The sequence below is a fragment of the Rhamphochromis longiceps genome, linkage group LG6 (genome assembly GCF_057381845.1).
Source record: "Rhamphochromis longiceps isolate RC_006_pf linkage group LG6, R_longiceps_female_GT1.1, whole genome shotgun sequence".
Lineage (NCBI taxonomy): Eukaryota > Metazoa > Chordata > Actinopteri > Cichliformes > Cichlidae > Rhamphochromis > Rhamphochromis longiceps.
The window spans coordinates 16,637,623-16,659,537 of record NC_140562.1 but is presented as its reverse complement, the minus strand read 5'-3'; the positions used below and the strand labels follow the sequence as shown (position 1 = coordinate 16,659,537).

The 21,915-nt window shown below is 42.0% G+C and overlaps 1 protein-coding gene across 2 annotated transcripts in view; it reads left to right on the top strand.

Moving 5' to 3' along the window:
• The window catches only part of LOC146667769 (protein sidekick-1-like), a 289,559-nt gene that overhangs the window by 225,587 nt on the left and 42,057 nt on the right, over positions 1-21,915 (top strand). For both annotated transcript variants that reach the window (XM_085409457.1, XM_085409456.1), the window contains 9 exons: positions 2,598-2,713; positions 5,887-6,082; positions 7,037-7,135; positions 8,074-8,265; positions 12,232-12,353; positions 12,459-12,571; positions 18,004-18,154; positions 20,627-20,867; positions 21,177-21,292. In XM_085409457.1, coding sequence (XP_085265583.1) covers positions 2,598-2,713; positions 5,887-6,082; positions 7,037-7,135; positions 8,074-8,265; positions 12,232-12,353; positions 12,459-12,571; positions 18,004-18,154; positions 20,627-20,867; positions 21,177-21,292 — 1,346 coding nt within the window. The remainder of the gene's footprint in view (positions 1-2,597; positions 2,714-5,886; positions 6,083-7,036; positions 7,136-8,073; positions 8,266-12,231; positions 12,354-12,458; positions 12,572-18,003; positions 18,155-20,626; positions 20,868-21,176; positions 21,293-21,915) is intronic.

Below are 21,915 nucleotides of genomic sequence, written 5' to 3'. Positions count from 1 at the left end.
TCAGTGTCTCTGAAAGGATGAAGCTAAACTCTGTGGTAGACTCTGATAACATTGCTCTCTCTCTCACAAGCAGCCTTACACGCATACTAAGATTCACCCAAAGGGAAGAGTTTAGTGTTTTATCTGAAGCTGTGAGCTGCAAGGGGTTAGAAGCCAGTCCCCAGGAGCACAATCAGCATGGCAGGGAGGGAGAGAGCATCTTTAACATCAATTAATCTTCTGTCTCCCTCAAACTTTTCTCATTCTTTGTTCCCCCTCCTTGCAACATCACCAGCAACACCATTTTTCACTAGTTTTTGTTTTGGTCTCTTTCCACCCACTTTGTGTTTGTGCGCGTGGGTGCGCGTGTTTCATCTGGCCACTTCAGCTCAAATGTAAAATGTAAAGGGCATTCCCATCATGCAACAGTACATTATCACTCTGTGGCTCTCTAGCATCAGCATAAACCCCTTACTGTGTAATCACCATAACATGTGCCCACAGACACTCGCGCACACACACACACATCTGCACTCAGTAACAGGCGCACACGCTCGCATGCACACAAATCTCACTGTCACCCCTTTTTCTCTCTGTTCCTGGCTTTGATGTTTATTCACTCTGCTCCCCACCCTCCATCTAAATGACCAACTGTTTTAATAGAGTTCACATAACATAGATAAATAAATAAATAAATAAAGATCTACGTGCAGAGAACCATTCACACACGGACACAAAAGAAAGGGGAAAGAAGAAAAAATAAACAGCACAGGCGGTGTTGGGTGATGCAAAATGCATTCAGCTTGTGAGAACCAAACATGTTCTGCGCTTGTTTGCAGTATTTACCTCCTGCCAGCCTTCTTTTTTCCATCTTGAACAAATAAGCTACATTTCATATGAAAAACTGCTGCTGTATACACAGTATTTTCCACAGCTTCTATCTTATCGCGTTGCACTCTTTATTCTCCGACTCACTCTTAGGCGGCTGATGAATGCCTCGACCGAGCTCGTGCGTGTTTCAGATTCTGTCATTTGAAATCGTCACCATCTTGCTTTCATTTGAATGCACAGAACATTTTTAAACTTGTATTCAAACTTAAACACAGATGGATCAAATTTATTTAACATTGTCAGCAACATGGACGGTTGCAGGCTTTTTTTCTGCTCTTTAAGAGATAAATAATACATAGTAATGTGACAAATAAATGCTATAAATACTTCATGGATGAACGCATATGTATACGTAAGATAAATGTGAGCTCGAGTGATTTAACACCCGTCACTGCTGCTTCTTTTTGCTGAACACAGTGCTGGTGCAGAGCCTTTTAAGACCTAGTCCTCATTTCGACAGGTTCAGATAGATTATTTCATGACCTTGCTAGCAGAAGTTGGGGCCGTTTCAAGGGAAAGAAAATCATGCCAGTTAGAATCTGTAGGCTGCAAATCACTGGAGAAGTTCCCACAGTCACTGACGTGGTTCTGACTCTGGGCCCAGCAATTTTGCGGTGCCGTGCTGGTGTCAGCTTTTTGGCGCCAGCGTCAGTCTTTTTTTGGTGGAAATGCATTCAACCAGTTCTAGTTTGGGAGCTGCGTCAGTGGAGAAAGGGGTAAAGGGGACTGCTGCCGTGGCTCTGAAGGCAGATTTCCAAAGCTTTAAAAAATTGCCCTATTGATGTTATGTCATCAAGGCTTAACACACTTAACAAAAAGTTCAAGCTTTGTGGCCTGAAAGAAAGAGCCACTTAAAAAAGAGAGGAAGAGTTCTTCAAATTAAAGGTGTTTTGTGACACTGAGTCATAGGAGGGCCTTTTGTCTGTTAAATATTAATATAGATCAAGCGTCTTGTTTCCTTAATCAACTCAGTTCTGTTTTTAATCAGTAAATCATGCCGTAATGGGCAGTTCATGGCTGAAAGGGCTGCTGGGTTAGTACAATGGGTGTTACGTTGATACTGTGAGCTAGCAAATCCAGTGAGTCATCCTTTTTCACAGTCAGCCGGTAATGCATCAACACCCTAATCTCATTCAGTCAATCCTATAAGGTAACAACAATCAGGGAACCCCATCAGCTCTGGGGAACGTCGGCCCATTTTTCGTGGCTTTCCTTGTAGCCAGCAGATATCCAGGCCAACACTTCCTGTGTGTTTGCCAGTCGTTGTTTACTAATGCAGATGCATTTAAAGGGGGAATAAAAAGAAAATCATCACATACGTCATGGTCCCCAAAATCTTGTCACTTTGCCTGCAGAGTTGACATGTTCATATAGAGATTAATAAGGTACTAATATGCAAAATACAATAGATTAGTGGAGCTTTTCAGACAATACGTTCATTTTAAGCAAAGAACAAAGGGATAGGTTTGCCATTTTATTTTGCAAGCTTAGCAGTTATTTCTTTTAATTAAATGAGCAGAGCCTCCACATAAATCATTGAACTGTGGTGCGGGTTCATATTTTTACAGCTACCACTTATTTAAAAAGAAAAAGCAAAACAAAAAAGAACAGTTCTGCAGCTTGGGCCTACAAGTCTTAATAATGTTTTTTTCACTATATAAAAACACAACCTTCCTCTTGGTGAACCTGTTGCAGTTAAGCATCCCTGTTTTTGTCTCTGCCTTCAGTTCCCACAGCACCTCCGCAGGAAGTCCAAGTTGTTGCTATAAATTCAACTACTATCCAATTCACTTGGAACCCTCCACCTCAGCAATTCATTAATGGCATCAACCAGGGGTACAAGGTAAGTCTCTGAATATGCTTCACTGCTTATTCTTTTTTCTTACATTTTAAGTCAGTTTTTGATGTGTTGACAAATTTCTTTAAAATGAAATATTTCATAAAATATTTGAAGGACCAAATAACTCTTTTAAATGTCCAATGTCATCCTCTATCTTTACGTTTTGTTTCTACACAAACTGAAGTTTGCCCATGACTGACTTTGACCTGACTCTCAAAAACAGAATGAAGAAAAACAGATTACTCAATATTTTATTCACTATTTTAATAATTGAAGTTTGGAAAAGAAATGGAGTTCAGCTCAGAGGTCATGTTCTTCTCTCTGCTCCTGTGTTCTTGTTTACTCCAAGTCGTAATCCAAGTCAAGCGCGGGGTCGATTCCAAGAAGAAGAAAATTACTGCTGGAGCAAAAAATAAAAGAAGGGATTAAAAAAGGGGAAATATTAGTGGATGCCAAGAAAATATGGAGAGAGAGAGAAGATCATAATAATAATGGTAATAAAGAAGCAGGGAAATGGGGACGTGTGAGAGAAAATGACTGAATATCGTGAGGGATCTTTATGTAGTTCTGGTCGGCAATTTATTTTTCACTTCATTGTAGCAGCCAACCCCTAAGGAACTGATTAAGATGACAAAGAAAACACATCATTGTAGCTTTGCGTCACTGGGTCTGTTTTAGAGTGGGAATATTGGCTGATAAATACTATATGGCTTTCCATCTTTTGGATGTTACTCTCTGATGTTGCCACTGCAGCCTGTGAGTGCTGCCGTGCACGTGGGTGTGCTTCTTTGGGTGTGTTGTGCTGCTTAGAGGGGCAGTTGATAATGATATTAATTAAAAGAGGATATGAAGCAAAGCTTCATCTCATTTCACCCCACCCTAACCCCCACAGATCACTGACTATATACAATGCCCTTAATAATGTAGCTCAAAACTCTCAGCCAGATAAAGAACCAGACACTTCTAATGAGTTTCATGTCTTTTATTTACTTGTCCTTGAAAGTATCTTCACTCATTCCTTCCTGTCTGTCAAACACATCATCTCTATACGACAAAAATATGCATTTCCATTGCAACCCACTTCTAAATACACACCTTTACACACACACACACACACACACACACACACACACACACACACACACACACACACACGCACACACACATTATCAACAGAAAACCCAATCATCCCAGCACCCTTTGAAAGTGAGCTCGAGGATGCCACATCAGCACTCTTACTCCACTGCACTGTACTGTGCAGATAATACAGTAGAATTATAATTGAAAACATAGAAAATGCTGTTTTACTGTGACACACTGGGTGCAGTGGTGCACCCTTTAGGAGGAAAAGCAAAGCTTTTTTGAGCTGGTGTCCTGTTGCAGCTAGATGTGATACAATGTGCACAGCAGATCCTTTACTGTAGTAATCTGAAAGATTTCTTTTTCACTTAATGCGTTTAGATCCACGGAGCTATAGAGGTGAGTTTTTGGAAAGCTTGTCCCACTGTGCTGTTTTAAGTGAAACATGTAAGTAAGTAATGTCAAGAGGATGTGCTGCTATAATCCACAACACCCCAAAAACCAGCATGGTTAACAAGCATGAGACATTTTCTCTGAATAAATAGCAGATGTGCTGTTCATGCACAGTAGTAACTGAGTGGAGAAAGTTGCATCGATGCTGGTAGCACGATGTGACATTAGACACAAGCATGTTGTCCAATTAACAGTGTAGCTATAAGAGAAAATACTGTAACCTAAAAAAAAAAAGCCTTGAACCTTTGAGGCAGCACATCGCAGAGCTCACAAAGACAACAGAGCAGCGAGGCATTGTGCATGCAGGTCAGAGTTTTTTCAGTCATCAAATGCTGACATATAGAGGCCTCCGGCCTCAATGGCATGTTGACGTTCAGAGCCACACTTAGCAGTCATTATTACTGCACATATCTGAAAATGTGGTCTTCACCTTGATTTCGGTTCGACATTTTGTGACTCCATTGTGGACAGTTGTGTACTACCACAGGACAGCAGCTTGTGCAGCATTGTTTTCTCTATGACTTTATTGGCCTCTGACATTATTGTGCAGAAGTTTGGTCCATTCTTCTTTACAGCGTTGCCTCAGTTCATTGAGGTTTGTGGGTATTCATTTATGGACAGCTCTCTGGACTTTGACTGGGCCATTGCAACACCTTGGTTCTTTACTTTTTCAGCCTTTCTGTTGCAGATTTGTGAAGCTGTAGCTGTCAGACAGATGGACTCAAATTGACTGTAGAATACTTTGGTATACAGTATAGAGGAGTTGATGGACTCAGTGACTGCAAGGTGCTCAGGTCCTGTGACTGCAGAATAATCCCAAATCATGACTGAGGTGTTTGTGCTGATATGCTGTGGGGGTTTTTGGTTTATTTTTCCCAATTATGGCATCGTGCCAAACATCTCCACTTTGGTTTCATCTGTACAAAGCACAGTTCAGATGCAGCTTTGCATTCAGATTCAGTTCTGTCCACATTTTAGCCAGTTATTTATTTTTTCATTAGGGTCTATCAATATGGGCACCCCATCATAGTGTTGCCCGTGGCTTATTTCTCATTATGAATATGTGAGTGTTTGCTTTTCACTGTTTGTTTTTGTGGTTAAAGCAATAACGCAAGCCAGGCTGCAGTGGGTTCTGAATATAAATGAAGTCTCACTATAACCTTTCATTAGGCATTTAGTTAGACTGATTATCAAACTTAGCGTATATCCTCAGATGCTGCTGTGATTGACAACGGCCTGCTGGCAAGACTTTAGAAGTGCTACACTGATAAATAAAAAGTATGCTTGTTTGGAATGCAAATAACTTTTCTCAAGAATAAAACATGTTTATTGTTTAGTTGTTTGTCAGATTTGCCAGTAGCATTTGGCAGTTTTAAACTTTAATGACAAAAACTCTCGGGTATCATTCTAATTTGAAAAGATCCACTGTGTCCCATACTGTGGTACAAATAAGTTTTCTTTCATAAATGCGCTCCCAATAATGGATCCAGTAGCCTGGAGCTGCTGAGTCAAAATAAATGACAAAAATAGTGGAAATATAACTCTGATGGACAGTTCGGGTTCTGGGGTGACCTGCTGGACTTACGTTGGATTCATTGACTATTATTGCTGTCACTAATGACAATTTTTCTAATTTACCACAGCTGCTAGTGTGGCCAGAGCAGTCTCCAGAGGACGTTACTATAGTAACCATCACCCCAGACTACCCCAGTTCACGCCACACAGGGTTGGTCAGCGGCCTCAAGAAATTCACCTGGTACTATGGCTCTACCCTCTGCTTCACAACGCCTGGAGATGGTCCCCGTAGCCCGTCCACTCTGGTGCAGACGCATGAGGACAGTGAGTATTCACACATGCACAGACACAACACATGAGCAACAGCGTGAATAAAGCCAGCAAACAACACAAAGAACTCCCCTGTGAATAATAATAAAAGTGCATTAGCTAGCTCTCCGTTCAGTCCAGCTGTTTTTATCAGTGTGATACACAGCTGTGTACACAATACCCAGCAAACACAATACACCTGCACTCACTGCTTTCTTTCAGGCTCTTAGTTGCCTTTCACTCATTTTTAATTTCTTTGTTCTTAGTTTCCCCGGACGTCTCCCGGTTCCCTTTTATTTATTTATTTTTTTCTCTACGTTGTGTCTTTCTAAAGGGAATTGACTCATATGTTTTCAGGCTTAGTGGTATTTATAGCCCACTGTTCCATGGATAAACATAATAGCTGCAACTCCCAGCTACAAGTGCACATGCACACCATCACTCCATCAAATAAACACAATAGCCTATAGGCAGGCAGACGAGCAATTATTACCAACCAGTAATTATTGAGTGGGAAAGGGATATTAGTAGCCATATGTACCGTACACACATACACACATACACAGCAGTGGCCAGTTATTGATTGGTTGCTGGGCGTGTCGGCAGGGTTAACGGTGGGTGTAATTCTTGCTTGATGATAGCTTTTTGCATCCGCCTGTGTGTGTGTTTGTGTGTGTGTGTGTGCACGAGTATGAGTGTATGAGAGTTATTGAATGTCTCAGATGAATAGCTTAATCGCTCTGCAGGGAGAAGGGGTTAGAGAGCGATTGATGAAATGAGAAATGGCAGGGTTGCACCCACCTGTGTGTGTGTGTGTCTGTGTGTTGGTCAATGTGATTAGGAAGAGGCTTGTGAAGTCATAGGCCATAGGTAATATGCTGTGTACGACAGAGATGTGTGCTTGTTTGCAATCAAAAATTGCCTGATCCACATCACTGTGCGTGTGTGTATGTGTGTTTTGTTTTTCAGCCCCTGGACGTGTTCGCCGTCTAAGCTTCACTGAAATCTTGGACACATCGCTCAGAGTCAGCTGGGCAGAACCTGAAGATAAGAACGGCATCATCACCGGTTAGATCTTTGCAACATGACAGTAAAATTAAAGGAGCAAAACAAAACTGCAGATAGCCTCTAATAATTTCCCCCCTTTACCCACATTTTTGATGAGATAAGTAATCTTCTCAAATGACCAATCTAAGTGAATTTATAAAAGCATCCCCTCTCTTTATAGTTTCTTCAGTTTCCTCCACTTAGTCTCTTACTGTCCCCCATCTCTAAGAAGACGTTTGTGTGTAACTGATTCATCATCAGCTAATCCTTTCCCTTTGCAGCTTGTCTCCTCTTTTTGTCTTGAACATGCCCTCATCCCACGCCTCCCAACACCCGTGGTCTTGTTTGTGCAGCACATCGCAGAGCTCAAGGCACTTTCCCCCAGATTAATTTAGCCCTACTTCCTCCTTGGCTCTGTTAGTCAATGGGGAACACAACAAGCTGCTGTGAATTAAGCGATAACTCTACATTACACGTTTGTGTCTTTGTGTTGTTGTCCAACATTCATCCAGCACCTCCACCACAGGACCACAACCCGACAGCACAGGGAGCAGTGGCTTTCCAGTCAGCATACACACTCAGAGGAGTGAGAAAATGGGTATTCAATCAAGGTCACCTTGCACATTTACTCTTTTCTCCTCAACCTGCTTTTCATCCAGCACCTGGTGAGCAGGGAGACAGATGAGGGACCATTCACTCTCTCCGGGGCTTTACACACAAATGGCCTCACTCACACACACATTTGAAGGTGGAGTGTGATGCATGACTGCAAAGATGCGATGGGACAGACAGGATTTTGACTGGAGTTACCCCTTCTGTACTCTCCCCTCCTTTATGGCTCTGCACCTCTCATTATTTGTACGTGTGTGCGCTTTTGCACACGTGCTTGTGTGTGTACTTGTGTCTGCTTGTGTCTATATGCGCCTTTATTAACCCAGCGTGTGCGCTACACCCCGCAGGTTACATGCTGTGGTGGGAAGTGCCGAATGTGGAGTCAAGTCGCGAGGAACGCTCCTTGCCCAACTCCACCCTGCAGTACCAGCTGACCGGCCTCACCTCCACCACCGTGTACACAATACAAGTGGCTGCGCTCACTGCTGCAGGACGGGGCGTGGTCACATCCTCCACCATCTCCACCGGGGTCCCACCAGGTACAATAAATAAACGCACCGGTGCCTGTGACAGCGGATGTTAAAAACTGTTTTTCATGTGTGTGTATCTGGGGGTGTGTGTGTCTGTTTGTGTGTGTGGAGCCGAGTAAATATGAGTGATGAGCTGTTGCGATGCCATTGTCTTCCCTCAGGCTGATAAGTAGCTGTTACTGTGAATCCATGAATCATCACCCACACAGCGAGCGCACACATCGACAAACACAGTCACACACAAGAGCCGGTCATTTACAGCATCTCAGAGAGTGCTTTAGTGTAAGCTGCAATTGTGTGTGTGTGTGTGTGTGTGTGTGTCTGTGTGTTCTGTGCGTTTGGACTTAGGCCAAGTTGCAATCATTATTAGCGCTGATTAACTGCAAATGGCAAAGTGGAAGAAATGCAGCAATGGAAGAGAGAGGGCAAGAGACAATCAAAGAGCAGGACTGAAGAAGGGGGAAAAAGAAGAAGATGGAGGAACATAATGAGGGAAGAACAGAAAACATGAGAAAATCCAATCTCCAAAGAGTCGAAGACCAAAGTGTCTCAGAAATGGACTCAGAGGCGGAAAGCAAAGTGTGGGAGAATGGAGAAAAAAACACAGCTCATACAGCGGGATTTTTGTCCTAACATTTTCTGATTACTAATTTATGAATAAAAGAAGAAAAAGTGAAAGCAAGATGGATACAGACAGTTCAGATTTGGAGGTTATTCATTAATTCATGAAAGCAAAAGACTGAAGGAAAGACGAAGGGCTGAATATTAGGTGGGGAAAAAGAACTAAAGAATGAGCAGCGAGAGAGGAAGAGAGAGATCCACAGAGTATAGATTCTTGTCTTGTTTATTTATTCATATATTCATGGAGTTTTGTCATTCATCTGCGCGAGGCAGCTGATATCAACATTTCCACATATAACCCTTACAAGTTTGCTGCGTGCATTTACAGAGCAGAGTTTGCTGATAGCTGTAATTTGTCTTGCGGTGCACACATGAACCGCACTGTATCCAGACTAAATGATGCCTTGTTTCCACAACGGTTGGACGGTTGTTTTGTTGTCCCGTTTCAATGAGGAATCCTCTCAGGTATTCTTCGAAATCTGTCCGATTTACGCCATTTGGCTTAACGCGTCGGCTTTACAAACGTGTATTTTGTTGTGTTCGGCAAACACGGCGCTTGCAACAGAATTGGATGGATTACAGCAGATCACGCCGTCCAGAGGTACCAAGTATTAAGCAAACACAGCCGAGAGAAGTGTTTGAAAAGAGGCTCTAAAGTGCTCGGTCTTGATTGAGTGAGATAATTTAGAAGCAAAGTGGATTGTGATGATTTTTGATTATGCCAATTTCATTAACAGAAACAAGCTGTCACATATTTTATCTGTTAGCTCCTGATTAAAACGAGCGGATTTTCAGACGCCGTCTTCCGAGCCGTTGTCATATGTGCCGCCTGCCAGACCAATGGCAGTTCAATTCAACAGCTGTCAGTGAAGAAGTCTATTCCAAGCTATAAAACGTGTGAGTGTGCGCGTGTGGCATTTGAAAGGTGGAGCTGTAAAAACCTTTAATAGGAATATTTAGTTCTGCTTGAATTGTGCATACAAAACGTATCATTATTCCTCTGTGATTTATTCAAGGTTTTAAAAAAGAAAACTCACCACAGGGAGAAAATAATAGTTGTTTTGTGGTTGTTGTCGGCCAGATTCAGCTCGGCTCTCATTCTGTGTAAGACAGAAGCAACTTTTTAGACTTTTAGTCGGCCGTGTTTTGTTGTCGCTGAACAAACGTGGGCCACATCAGTGATTTTTTATTGTCAGAGAATTTCTTTTGTGCTGTTAGATGAAATAGTTGATTTCCAATTATTCTTTCTTGCAGTTATTGATACTGTCACGCTTTGCTTTCAAGTGTGTAGCATTTGCCAGTTGGGGATGACAATTACTGTCTAATTAGCTTTGCCGAGACAAGTTATCATCACAGCCAAAAGCTTTTTAAAGTTGATGTTTCCACAGTTAATCATTGATATTTTTTGGGGGGGGAAGAGAAAATAAACAGCAAAACTGAAATCCTTTAGGTTCCAGCTACATTTTGTCAGATAAGCTCTGCAGTTCTGTACTTTGCTGATTGACTGGCTGCTGCTGGAGTGTACAGGTGGGGGTGGTCATCTCCACCAAGTCAGATTCTCACTTTTGTCATTGCCCTCCCACAATACTGTCATAAGAATTCAGCCTATTTTGACATTTAGAGACTTTATATGGGACATATTGAAACCTTCATCTTACCTCCACTGCTGTGCTGTGTCACTGTCTCACTGCATTGTGTTATTGACCTTGGAAATTTGGACTGAATTCTTCTGAGAGAGAAAAAAATGCAGAGATTCTTGTACTTTAGTTAACAACAACCTTTTTAATCATACTTTTGTATGGTCAAACATGGAAACATTAAAAGTACTGGAGGAATTTTTTTGGCTTTCGTACTTGGCAGCATGATTCATGCTTCTTTTTTTCTATCTCACATTAGCCATGTGGCAATTCTCAGACATGTTTTTGTCAGTTATGCCATTTTACATATTTGTATCTGTTTGCAGATAAAAACATTTCAGTGTTAATATATTTTTTATTCTGCTCTTATTTACAATCCAGAATCTTCAATCCTACAATCAGTCTTCTTCCATGCCGTGGACAATTCATTCATTTGTCCATGTGTCCTTTACTGTTTGGACAAAACACAGGTCTCTAACTGGATGTGTATTTATGTGGTTATCGCAGCACCTGCAGTAGGAGGTGTTTTAGTTTTCTTTCCTCAAATCTAAATCCACTGGCCACTTTATTAGTTACACCTTGTTAATACCGGTGGGTTGCCTTCAGAATAAGGTGAACTATTCCTCGGAGATTTTGGGCCATGCTGTGATAGTCTCACAAACTTTTTACAAATTTCTCAGCTCGACATTTGTAATACAAATCTCCTTTTCCACATCATCACATCTCAGGGGTACTCTGTTCAATTGAGTGTGGAGGCCATTTGAGAACAGTGAACTCATTGTTATGTTCAATAAACCAGTTTGAGATGGTTTGAGCTTTGTGACATGGTGTGTTTTCCTGCTGAAATTGCCATCAGAAGATGGGTACGCTGTGGTTAAGTGTGCCAAGAGAATATCCCCCGCCATTGCACCACCACCTGCAGCTGAAACTGTTTATACAAGCAGGATGGAGCCATGCTTTCATGTTGTTTACACCAAATTCACTTTCTGTTCAAATCCTGTTCCTTCCATTGTACACTTTTGCTGAGCCAATGCAAATTGTAGCCCCAGTTTTCTGTCTGTAGCTACCAGAACGGGCACCTGGTGTGGTCTTGTTCTGCTGCAACTCGTCTGCTTTAACGTTCGTCGTGTCGTACATTCTTCTGCATACCTTGGTTGTAACAAGTGGTTTATGAGTTCCTGTTGCCGTCCTCGCAGCTCAAAGCAGTATGGCCATTAGTATCAACAAGGTGTTTTCACCCAGAGAGCTGAACTTTTCTCTTTTTCAGACCATTCTCTTTAAACACTAGAGATCATTCTGTGGGAAAATTGCACATACCAGCCCGTCTGGCACAAACAACCATAGCATATGCAAAGCCACTTAAATCACTTTTCTTTCCTGTTCTGACGCTTGGTTGGAACTCATCAAGTAAACATCTTAACCATGTCTACATGCATAAATGCACTGAGTTGCTGCCATGTGATCGGCTGCCTAAATATTTGTTTTAATGACTAGTCGAAAAGTTATACCTAATGAAATTGCCAGTGAATATTTAAGACATCTTAAAGCCATACACAGACTTCTGTTCTCATTAAAAAGGAACATGTAATAATCTTTTTTTCCAGTAAATGTTTTACATATCTGCATGATTATCAATAATATGCAGCAGTGACAGGTATCTTGCAAGCACTATCTGCATATAGGCTAAAGCACTATTTTTTCTGTTTTCTATCTGCAGAACTTCCTGGTGCTCCTTCAAACTTAGTCATCTCCAACATCAGCCCTCGGACCGCAACGGTGAGATTTCGACCCGGTCCTGATGGCAAGACTGCCATATCACGGTGGATAGTTGAAGGACAGGTGCGTGTGACTGTGTTTGTGTTGCATGCACACTTTTGTGGTCAGCTCTTATTGACAAATCAAGCAAAAGAGAAACTGTCTTCCATCTGATTACCTTTTCAACAGGTGGTGAAGGATGATGGAAAAGAGGAGGAGTGGAAAGTTGTGTACCAAAAAGACAACCAGCCAGATGCAGACACTCTGGAAATCCCAGACCTCACTCCTTTCACTCAGTACAGGTGAGCAGCAAACACACATATCCCACGCTACCACCTGCACACACACATATAATCAACAGCTTCCTCAAACACATCTCACTCTGCACCAGGTTCTGCTGTATTGCTGGGCTCAGGAGAAGTTAGATAAATCACACAGACACACAGAGAGACAGTTCCATCTGAGACTTTTCTGTTTGTCAGCACCTTCACAGCTGCTGCATGCAGATCCTTATTACCCTCCTGCAACTAGCCAGAGGGAAGGAGAAGGATGAGGACGGGGAGAAAAGAGGTGATCAGAAAGTGGGAAGGGCAGCAGAACACATTAAAGAGAAGACGAGACAAAGGGATTAGAGACGAGGAGAGGAGGAAATGGAGGAGGACAGCGGAGTGTCTGTAATCCCTCCTCAGGGGGAGCTTGTATTTTGTGTATGTGATCAATCGCCATTCTGAACAGCAGCAACTCTTCCCCCTCTCACTCTCTCTCGCTCTTTCCTTCTCCTTCTCTAGCTATTTGTCTGCCTATCTTCTCTATTTATCGGGCAATCTGATCATGCCTTCCTCTTGCTCTCTGTATCTCGGCCTTCATCTGTAATGGGATTGCAGTGTGTGTATGCACGCGCTGTACACTCACAGGGATTATGTTGTCACAGGCGACACCATTGGGACGTTAGATGAAGTGATGCACTTGTCAGTATTTCTTATCCCCTGCTTTAAGTCCCTCTTTACACCCTGCTCTCTATCTCCCAATACAGGGACAAAAACTCAAAGATGTAGCCTCTTACACAACCTGCACGCTCCCACGGTTTATCGTTCAAAGCCACACAGAAGCACGGCTTCTTTTAGAAGTTACAAAAGTAACAAATACTCCCTAATGGCTCTGCTTTCTTATGTCACTTTTACTGACTGAATACGTGGCACCATCAGTCAACTAAACAAACTCTGGCGGAGAGTTCCAGATCAAAATACTGAAAGAAATATCATATATATATGAGATGGGACAAATTTGATCTGAGCACAGAAAACTGAAATGGTTGTTAATCTGTGCTCCATTCAGTAAGTTTTGCTTCCTCTTCAGTAAAGTTACATGTGGATGTCTGACATACATTTAAAAAATGTGCAAGTACAGTTTTTTTTGTTTGTTTTCTTGTTTTGATTTGCAGCTGTAGTTTTCTGGGTATGTGTCCCCCAATATTTGGAACTTGTGCATTTGGCCCCCGTCCTCATCTCCAATAAAAGCATAAAGAAAGCAGAGGGTTTGTTTAGGACAGAAACGCTAACATTACTCAGAGAGAAATGCCCCTAACAGAAGGAGGTATCTTTCACTCACCAATAGAGCTTTTTTATTGGCAAAATATGAATTATGAGTTCATACAACAACTGGACCTTGAGTGGTAAATGTAATTCTCTCTGACACACACTCAGTGTCCAGTGGTCTCAGTCAACCACTCAGCAGCAACTCCTCTATTGCTGTGAGCTTGCAGGCAGCTTGATAAGATTGCAGGATTGGGTCTAATATCAGGACATAAAACAATGTTTTACGAGTTTAGTGTTTTTGCAAAAAACTAAGCAAGGTAAAGTTGCCTGTCCTGGTTTTTATTCAGCTCTAAATGTACCTGATTTATCAGCAGGCTGATATTGCCACGCTGTATTAGCTATTGGCTGATATGTCAGTATCTGTATTTATAATGACTGGTTTAAAAAATAAAGAAAACAGGAGAAACACCCTTCAGCCATGTTATCAGCATTGATGTTGGATGGTTTGTCCACCAGAGGGTGTTGTACAACTTCCCTGCTAGCAACAAGTGTTTGGAATGCCACTAACACAACAACCAGCTGATCCGAATCATTCAGAGCGTAAAGGAGTCATCCCTCGCTGTATCTATAAAACAAGTTAACTTATAAAGTGTACTGTCTAAAATAAATACACAAATGTTAGAGAAATCTGTTTGTTTAGTGTAAGCTACTTTCAGCTGCTCCCTTATTCACAGGGGTTCAACACGGTAGGTTTGATTAGGTAACATTTTTACACTGGATGTCCTTACTGACACAAAGGGATTTGTGGCTCCTTCATTGGGTCAAACTAGGAATCTTTTACTTGTTTGGCAAATGTGTAAACCACTAGCCTTAGGAGCCATTCTGTTTTGTGTGCCAGAAAGAAAAATATATCAGCCGAAGTATCCAAGTATGAGACTTTCAAATCCTCTAATAACAGTACTGCTTTTGAAAATGCCATATCAGTCAGCCTCTACTGATTCCTTAAATTCTTCCCACAGCAGAGATATTTGTATGTCTGATATGTTTTCAATGAAAATTTTGAATATAACCAGAAATTTAGCTGAAGCACATCTGATTTATTAAAATCCATGACAAATCCAAGTAGCGCATGTGCAATTAACCTCCATCTCCCTCGGTGCTCCAACCTAAGCTACACATGTGGTTCCAACAAATGTGGTAAAACGAGTAGACATGCAACAGCAGTCTGGGCAGCTGGGAATTAAACTAGTGACCAGGCACACTAACAGCTCATCTGTCAGGTCACACAGCTAATAGAGGTTTAATAAGCCTGTTTTTGAAAGTCTGTATTCTTGGATCTGCATCTGCTTGATAATTTTCTGGCACCAGACAAACATGTTTGCCCAAAGAAGGAGCACAGCTGAAAGTGTGGTTATATGCTGATTAGGCAGCACAGTTCAATTTGTGTGAACCTTTTTTGGCATGAAATTTCATTTGTGCCTAAATCTGCTTAGACCACATCTTCTCACAGACACAGAATTATCATAGAACAGACTCTCCAAAATCACAAAACACGTCTCTTAAATGATTTTCCACAGTACTACTACAGCACTTTGATAGCTGCATAACTGAAAGGATTATTACATATCAATGTAATCCAGGGATTTCCAAAAAAAGTGAGAGGAACAAATGTAATTTTTCAGATGTAGTTGATCAAACTCCTGAAGTTATCTGTACTGTTCGCTGATTTAAACCACCAAGGCTTCATTCATTTTAAACCTCTTGGTATGCAGCAGGAGTGGGTCAGATCTTAATTTCATAGATTCCAAATTCCAGTTTTGTTAAGAGTATAAAAGCACAAATGTAAACAAAGGGATGCTCTGATAGTGGAGGCAGAAGCACCATTGATGGGTTTTATTGGATTATTGTATTCCCCTCTGCTCAGACCAACTGGATGGCAAAAATCAAAAACCTGCTTACTTTATGCACACGTGACGCAGTGTGAATCCTTTCATCCGCAACTTAAAAAACTCACCAGACATTACAATGTGATTTAAATAACATTAACCACATTTTTCCCCTCTGTTGGATAAAGACTGATACTTTTGACACAGACCTGCTCGTGTTTATTGGTCTTTAATGTGCACTCACCAGCCACTTTATTAGGTCCTTCTGTTCAGCTACCCCATAATTGTCACGGTATGGCATGGCACACCGTGGAAGGAGTGGGGAAGGAGGACCCAGGCGCGGTGCTCTATGTACAAACAGTGTTTATTTACAGAGTGAAAACAACGTAACAATAAATCCCCGTGTTCTCCCAGACTCCCGTGTCGTGTCTCCCGTGAATAGTCCGTGTGCTCGCTGCTCTCCGTGCCTTCCACGCTCTTCCTGCGGGAAACAATAGCGCAGCTGACACTCAGAAATGGCAGGCATACACTTTCTGACTAAACTTAGACAGGGTGACTAACGTGGAGTCTCATGCAATGATCCCGCGTCGGTGGGAGCTCCAAGACTCTCTTAAGTAGCTCCCCCGACGAGGCCTGATCAGCAGCAGGTGTGTGGCTTCGGGTGTGGCCAGTCCCCTTGCAGGGCCACACCCTCCAGGCCTGACGCCGCCTATAAACAAGTGCTCAGCCACCCACACACACACATATACACAAGCACAGGGAAGGGGGAGCAACACCAAAATACACAACAATAATAATAGTAATAATAATAATAATAATATAATACATAACTGCTCAGGGATCCTGGGTTGCTCAGACCCAGGACCCTGACAATAATCTAAATATCTAATCAACCAATCAAATGGCAACAAAACATGACATGTAGAAAGGTCAAGATCACCTGCTGAAGTTCAAACGGAGCATCAGAATGGTGAAGAATGTGATTTAAGTGACTTTGAATGTGCCATGGTTGGGGCAGATGGATTTGTTTGAATAATCAGACACTTTGCGTCAAACAGCAGAATGCCACACTTGAGCCACTCCTGTCAGCTAAAAACAGGAAACTGAAGCTACAACATGCATGATGCTGCTGTGGCACTCAGGTGGTATGATCAGAATTTGGCATAAACAGTGTGAAAGCATGGATACATCCTGCCTTGTGTCATTGGTTCAGGCTGCTGGTCATGGTGTAATGGTGCCCCTCAAACATCACAGCCTACCTGAGGATTGTTGCCAACCTTTATGACCACAATGTACCCATCTATCTAATGTTGTTTTGAGCAGTATAATGAGCCATGTAAACTTGTATCACTGTTCTCAAATGGCCTCCACAGTCACCAGATCTCAATAGAACAGAACACCACCGATGTGCAGCTGACAAATATGCCACAACTGTGTGGTGCTGTCATGTCAATATGGAGCAAAATCTCTGAGGAATGGTTCCAGCAGATCGTTGAATCTATGAAGAGTCAAGGCAGATATGAAGGCAAAAAGGCTCCATGCCAGCACTAGCTGTAGCTAATAAAGTGGCGGAGCGGAGTGGTGGAGAAAAACCACTGAGTCCCAAATAATTGCTTTAGTAATTGTGTGCAAAGCCCAATATTCCTGCAGGTCCAATCACAGTCTGTTCATTCTACTGCTAAGCATGTATGTTTATCCATATCTGTTTTATTTTAAAGGTGCTTCATGAAAATGAACCTCTGTCTTCTATTCCCTGATTTATCTGGGGCTGCTTTTGGAGTGGATGAGATGAGCAGAGGGGCTTGTGATTGGTCATTACCAACTCGTGCCCCTGCTGTTTCTGTATTCTCCTGTTAATAATTGATGCAGCCTCTTTTCCACATTTGGATCAGATTGCACCATCACCTTTGAAAATGAAAACATTTGCCGCTCACACCCAGCTGTGTGATTAGTGAGCCCTAAGAGTCGACAAACAATGACAGTGATGATGTTTAGCAGGTAGAAACTTTACCACGCCACGTCGAGATTTGCTAATTAGTGTTACACTCAGAGGCAAATTGAGGCTGATGGGACTTGAATTGAAAATATTTGAAGAAACGTATTGAACCCGAACACACCCCCACAGCCTGATTGTTATAAATTGCTGTCTCCAAGCCTATTAAGCTCCCCTGATCAATATCATATTATCAGAATTGTCTTATCTGACTCTGAAAAGCATAAAAGACATTAAACTGCTTTCACTGGCTTTATGTGAAATGAGCTCACCTTGTATACAATGACTATTCCTGTAACTTTGCTTTCTGTTCGCACCAGGTTCAGGATGCAGCAGGTGAACATCGTCGGATCCAGTCCCATGAGCGCCCCCTCTAGGCTGATTCAGACCTTACAGGCTGCCCCAGACACACACCCCTCTGACCTGAGCCTTCTGTCTGCTACACAGACCAGCCTGCGATTCAGCTGGAAGGTACTAACACACATACCAGACACACAGTAAACTGTGAAACCTTCCACCCTGATTCTGCCCCTTTACACTCCTTCAGAGAGGGTTAATTGGGACTGCCTTTGTTTCTTTGCGCTGCATCTCGGTGTCTTTGCTCCCACTTTAGTTCTCGTGTGCATATTTATGTGCACGTGCACTCTGCAGCAGCAGGACTGAACAGGTTGAGTGGTTGACAGGCTGTAATCAGTGTCTCTCCTGGTTATCAGTGCTAACACTAATCTGTCACATTTCCCATTCACCATGTGGACTGCTAGCTGTACAAACTGCAATGTAATTTTCTCCTCACTGTCTTTTCTGTTTTTGCTCTTGTTCCTGCTCTTCATCCCTCTCTCTTTTCCCTCCATCTCTCCTTCACTCCCCCTTCCCCCCTTCTATTATAACATAAATGGAGAGCAGAGTATTTTCCATTTAAGAGTTGGAATGAGAAAAAGAGCCTGTCAAATCAGACACAGACACTGAGGTGCTATGGGCTACCTGTGCAGCATGCTAATGGGATTTTACCTGCATGTTAGCGCCCAGCCTCAGCTATGCTAGGTTTTCTGCTGTAATGGAACCGTCACAATGGTTTTAGCTAAGGCTATTATTCTAAGCTGCATATTAAGGGTAATAAAGCTAATGTGACATTCTGTATTATGGCTCCTAAATGCTAAGCTGAGCTAAATCACCAGGGTATTTAAAATGACTGGGTGTCTCACTTCCTTATCTGTTGCACAGCACAGAGCAAACGCTGTGTACAGTGTTGGTTAAAATCTGCTGCAGACTTATATACTGTGAGCAACCTGAACTTTCTGCTGACATGATCTTAGGACAGTGAGTAATGGTTGTGGAAGTAATGCATGATCAAGGGTGGGTCAGGGGCAGAATGAGATGACAGAAAAAGTGTGGACAGGAGACGAAGAGAGGGTCGCAGGAAATGAAAATGGAAGTTAATGGAAGTGAGTAAAAGAAGATGACAGAGGGTGACTAAGATGGAGAAAAGAAGTAGATGGAGAGAAAAGGATCAGGAGATGGGATGTCAAAGGGAAGAAAATGGTAAAAGGTTTTTTGATGTACTTTGACACAATAACAAAAATAACCATATTCTCGAGTGCTACAAAAATGCCTTTTTTTCACTTGTTCATCATATTGTGGAGAGCCGTTTTCTCAGTCAGCTTGTTACCGTAAGTGACGGGCTCCTACATTTCACAACATGCTCACATTTTCGGTTTTTGGCGATTTCACATTTCAAATAGCTGTCTTCAGTTTCTGACTTGTGATTGCTATGTTGGGGCTTATTTGAAATTTGAGTTTGTCAGATTTTATCAGCACAGCACTTAAAAACACACTTTTACCTAGCAATAAATATTTAACTTTGGAAAGAAATACCTCAAGGGAATTCTGAATGGTTAGAATGGTAGATTTGCTTCTGTGCTTGGGATCATTGTCCTGTTGGACGGAGCTGTTGGTGTCACATTTGACTCTAAAATACTTTGGTATACAGAGGAGTTCGTAGTAACTTAGTAACGACAAGGTGCCGTGTGACGTGTTTGTGCTGATGTGTTGTGTTCTCCAAACATGGCGCTCTGCATTATGGCCATACATCTTCACTTTAAAGTTGTCTGTCTAAAGGACATTGTTCCAGAAGTTTTGTGGTTTGTTCACATGCTTTCAATCCTAACCTGTGCTGCTATGTTCATTTTAATTGCCCCTTGGGGGATAAATAAAGTCTTCTGATTCTGATTCTGATTCTGAGTCTTTCTCCTGGAACCCTTCCAACCAAGAGATACCTGTACAGTCTTTTTCTATTTGTACTGTCATGAGATGTAGCCATTGTTTTTTTATTTAGTAGTATGTTATGAACACCTGAATACTCCAGCCCAGCAAACTGCCAAACCACCTCTCTTTATAGAGGTGCTCACACTTGCTGATGATCAAATACAATACTTATTGTCTGAATTCCTATTAAAGCAGTAAGGACGTATGTTTTTTTTCTAGCACTGCAGAGTCCTTTGAAAACTTTCTCACATTTCCTTTTTTGTTGTATCAGCATGTTAACCATTATTTTTTTAGTCTCTATCCCGTCAGTTAATTGCTGCCGAAATTAATTAACTGCCCTCAAGTAGATTGATGCTCACTTCACAAATTGTTGCACAAATTATTGTGATGCTTCTACAGTTCAGGGCTGTGGCATGCTCACCTGCATTTTTTGAGTCAATATGGGAACAAAAAGCAAAATCAGATGAAAAAAATAAATAAAAGATTTGCTTGGGAGAATGTTGTGAAAACAGCTTCCTCCATGTGATGTGAGTCTTATACTGATTTCTTGCATTCGTGTGTACTTCCATGCACAAGTATGGAGGAATGCAACATGACCTTGGCAACATGACAGGAACAATAAATACAAGTATTTCTCTCTAATCTGCGCCTCTCTTCCTCTCACTGTTTGTTTCCTTCCAGCCTCTTTCAGAATCTGAGTACAACAGCAGTCCAGAGACTGTGGGCTACCGTCTGCGGGTGTCCAAGACAGACGGTCAGGGGGAGAACAGGAATGAGGATGTGAAGGGTACTGGGGGCACCAGTGAGGCCACATTAGAAGGTCTAAATCCCTATACCCAGTACCAGGTTCAGATACAAGCCCTCAACTCTATAGGACCAGGACCGTGGAGTCAAACTGTCGCAGCACAGACCACAGAATCTGGTATGAACATAGACCTCATTGATCCATCTTTCATCTTTGCAAGTGTCCAGCAGAGATCTCTGTAAGATATTGTATTTGCTGGGTATAAGAAGGCAGATGGATGAGGAATAAAGTGCTCCCATTACCTCCCCATGTCTCCTCTCATCCTGCCACCTCTCTGTGCCCTCTACACTCTCCCTCTGTTTCAGCGAGATTAAGATTGATGGAGAGAGGGAGGAGGAGATGATTGAGATAAAATCGAAGATTGGTTCAGAGAGTGAAGTAGCACTGAGCGGTGTGTGTGTGTGTGTTTCTCTGTGTGCTCACTAGTTCCATCTGGATCTCCAGTGAATGTGACTGCCGAGGCAGTGAGTTCCAGCAAGATCCTGCTCATGTGGTCTGCTCTCCCTCAGTCACAGAAGAATGGAGTCATTCTGGGATATAAGGTGAATAAAACCTGCAAGTCGTATCCTGGCATCCCTCCTTGACCTCTTTAGTCCATTATCACTTCCTGCAGCCATCACACACACACACACACACACACACACACACACACACACACACACACACACACACACACACATATATATATATATATATATATATATATATATATATATATATATATATATATATATATATATATATATATATATATATATATATATATATCTTACAATCTGATATAAGCTAAACATGATGCAACATCCTGTAATTGCTCCAGTTTGTTCTTCCTACTTTAATGCTTTTAAAAGCACCCCGCTGCACTAAGTGTGTTTGGGGGCCATTTGCGTGTAATCACACGCACGCATGTGAGAGAGGCTTTAGTGATTAATACGCTTTCATAAAACAGCAGTTTGTGTGATGTTGTAGTAGAAACAATAGCTGGATTATTCATTCACAAAAACGAACAATAATCCACAAAGGCTGCTGGTTTTGCAATTACTTTATTTGTAATTTAGTACATAAAATGCAGTGTAGGCAAGAAAATGGGATGTTTGTGTGCATATTCGTGGATTGACTGTGCTTTACAGACTCTGCATGAGTATTCAAGTCCAGCCTTTCCACC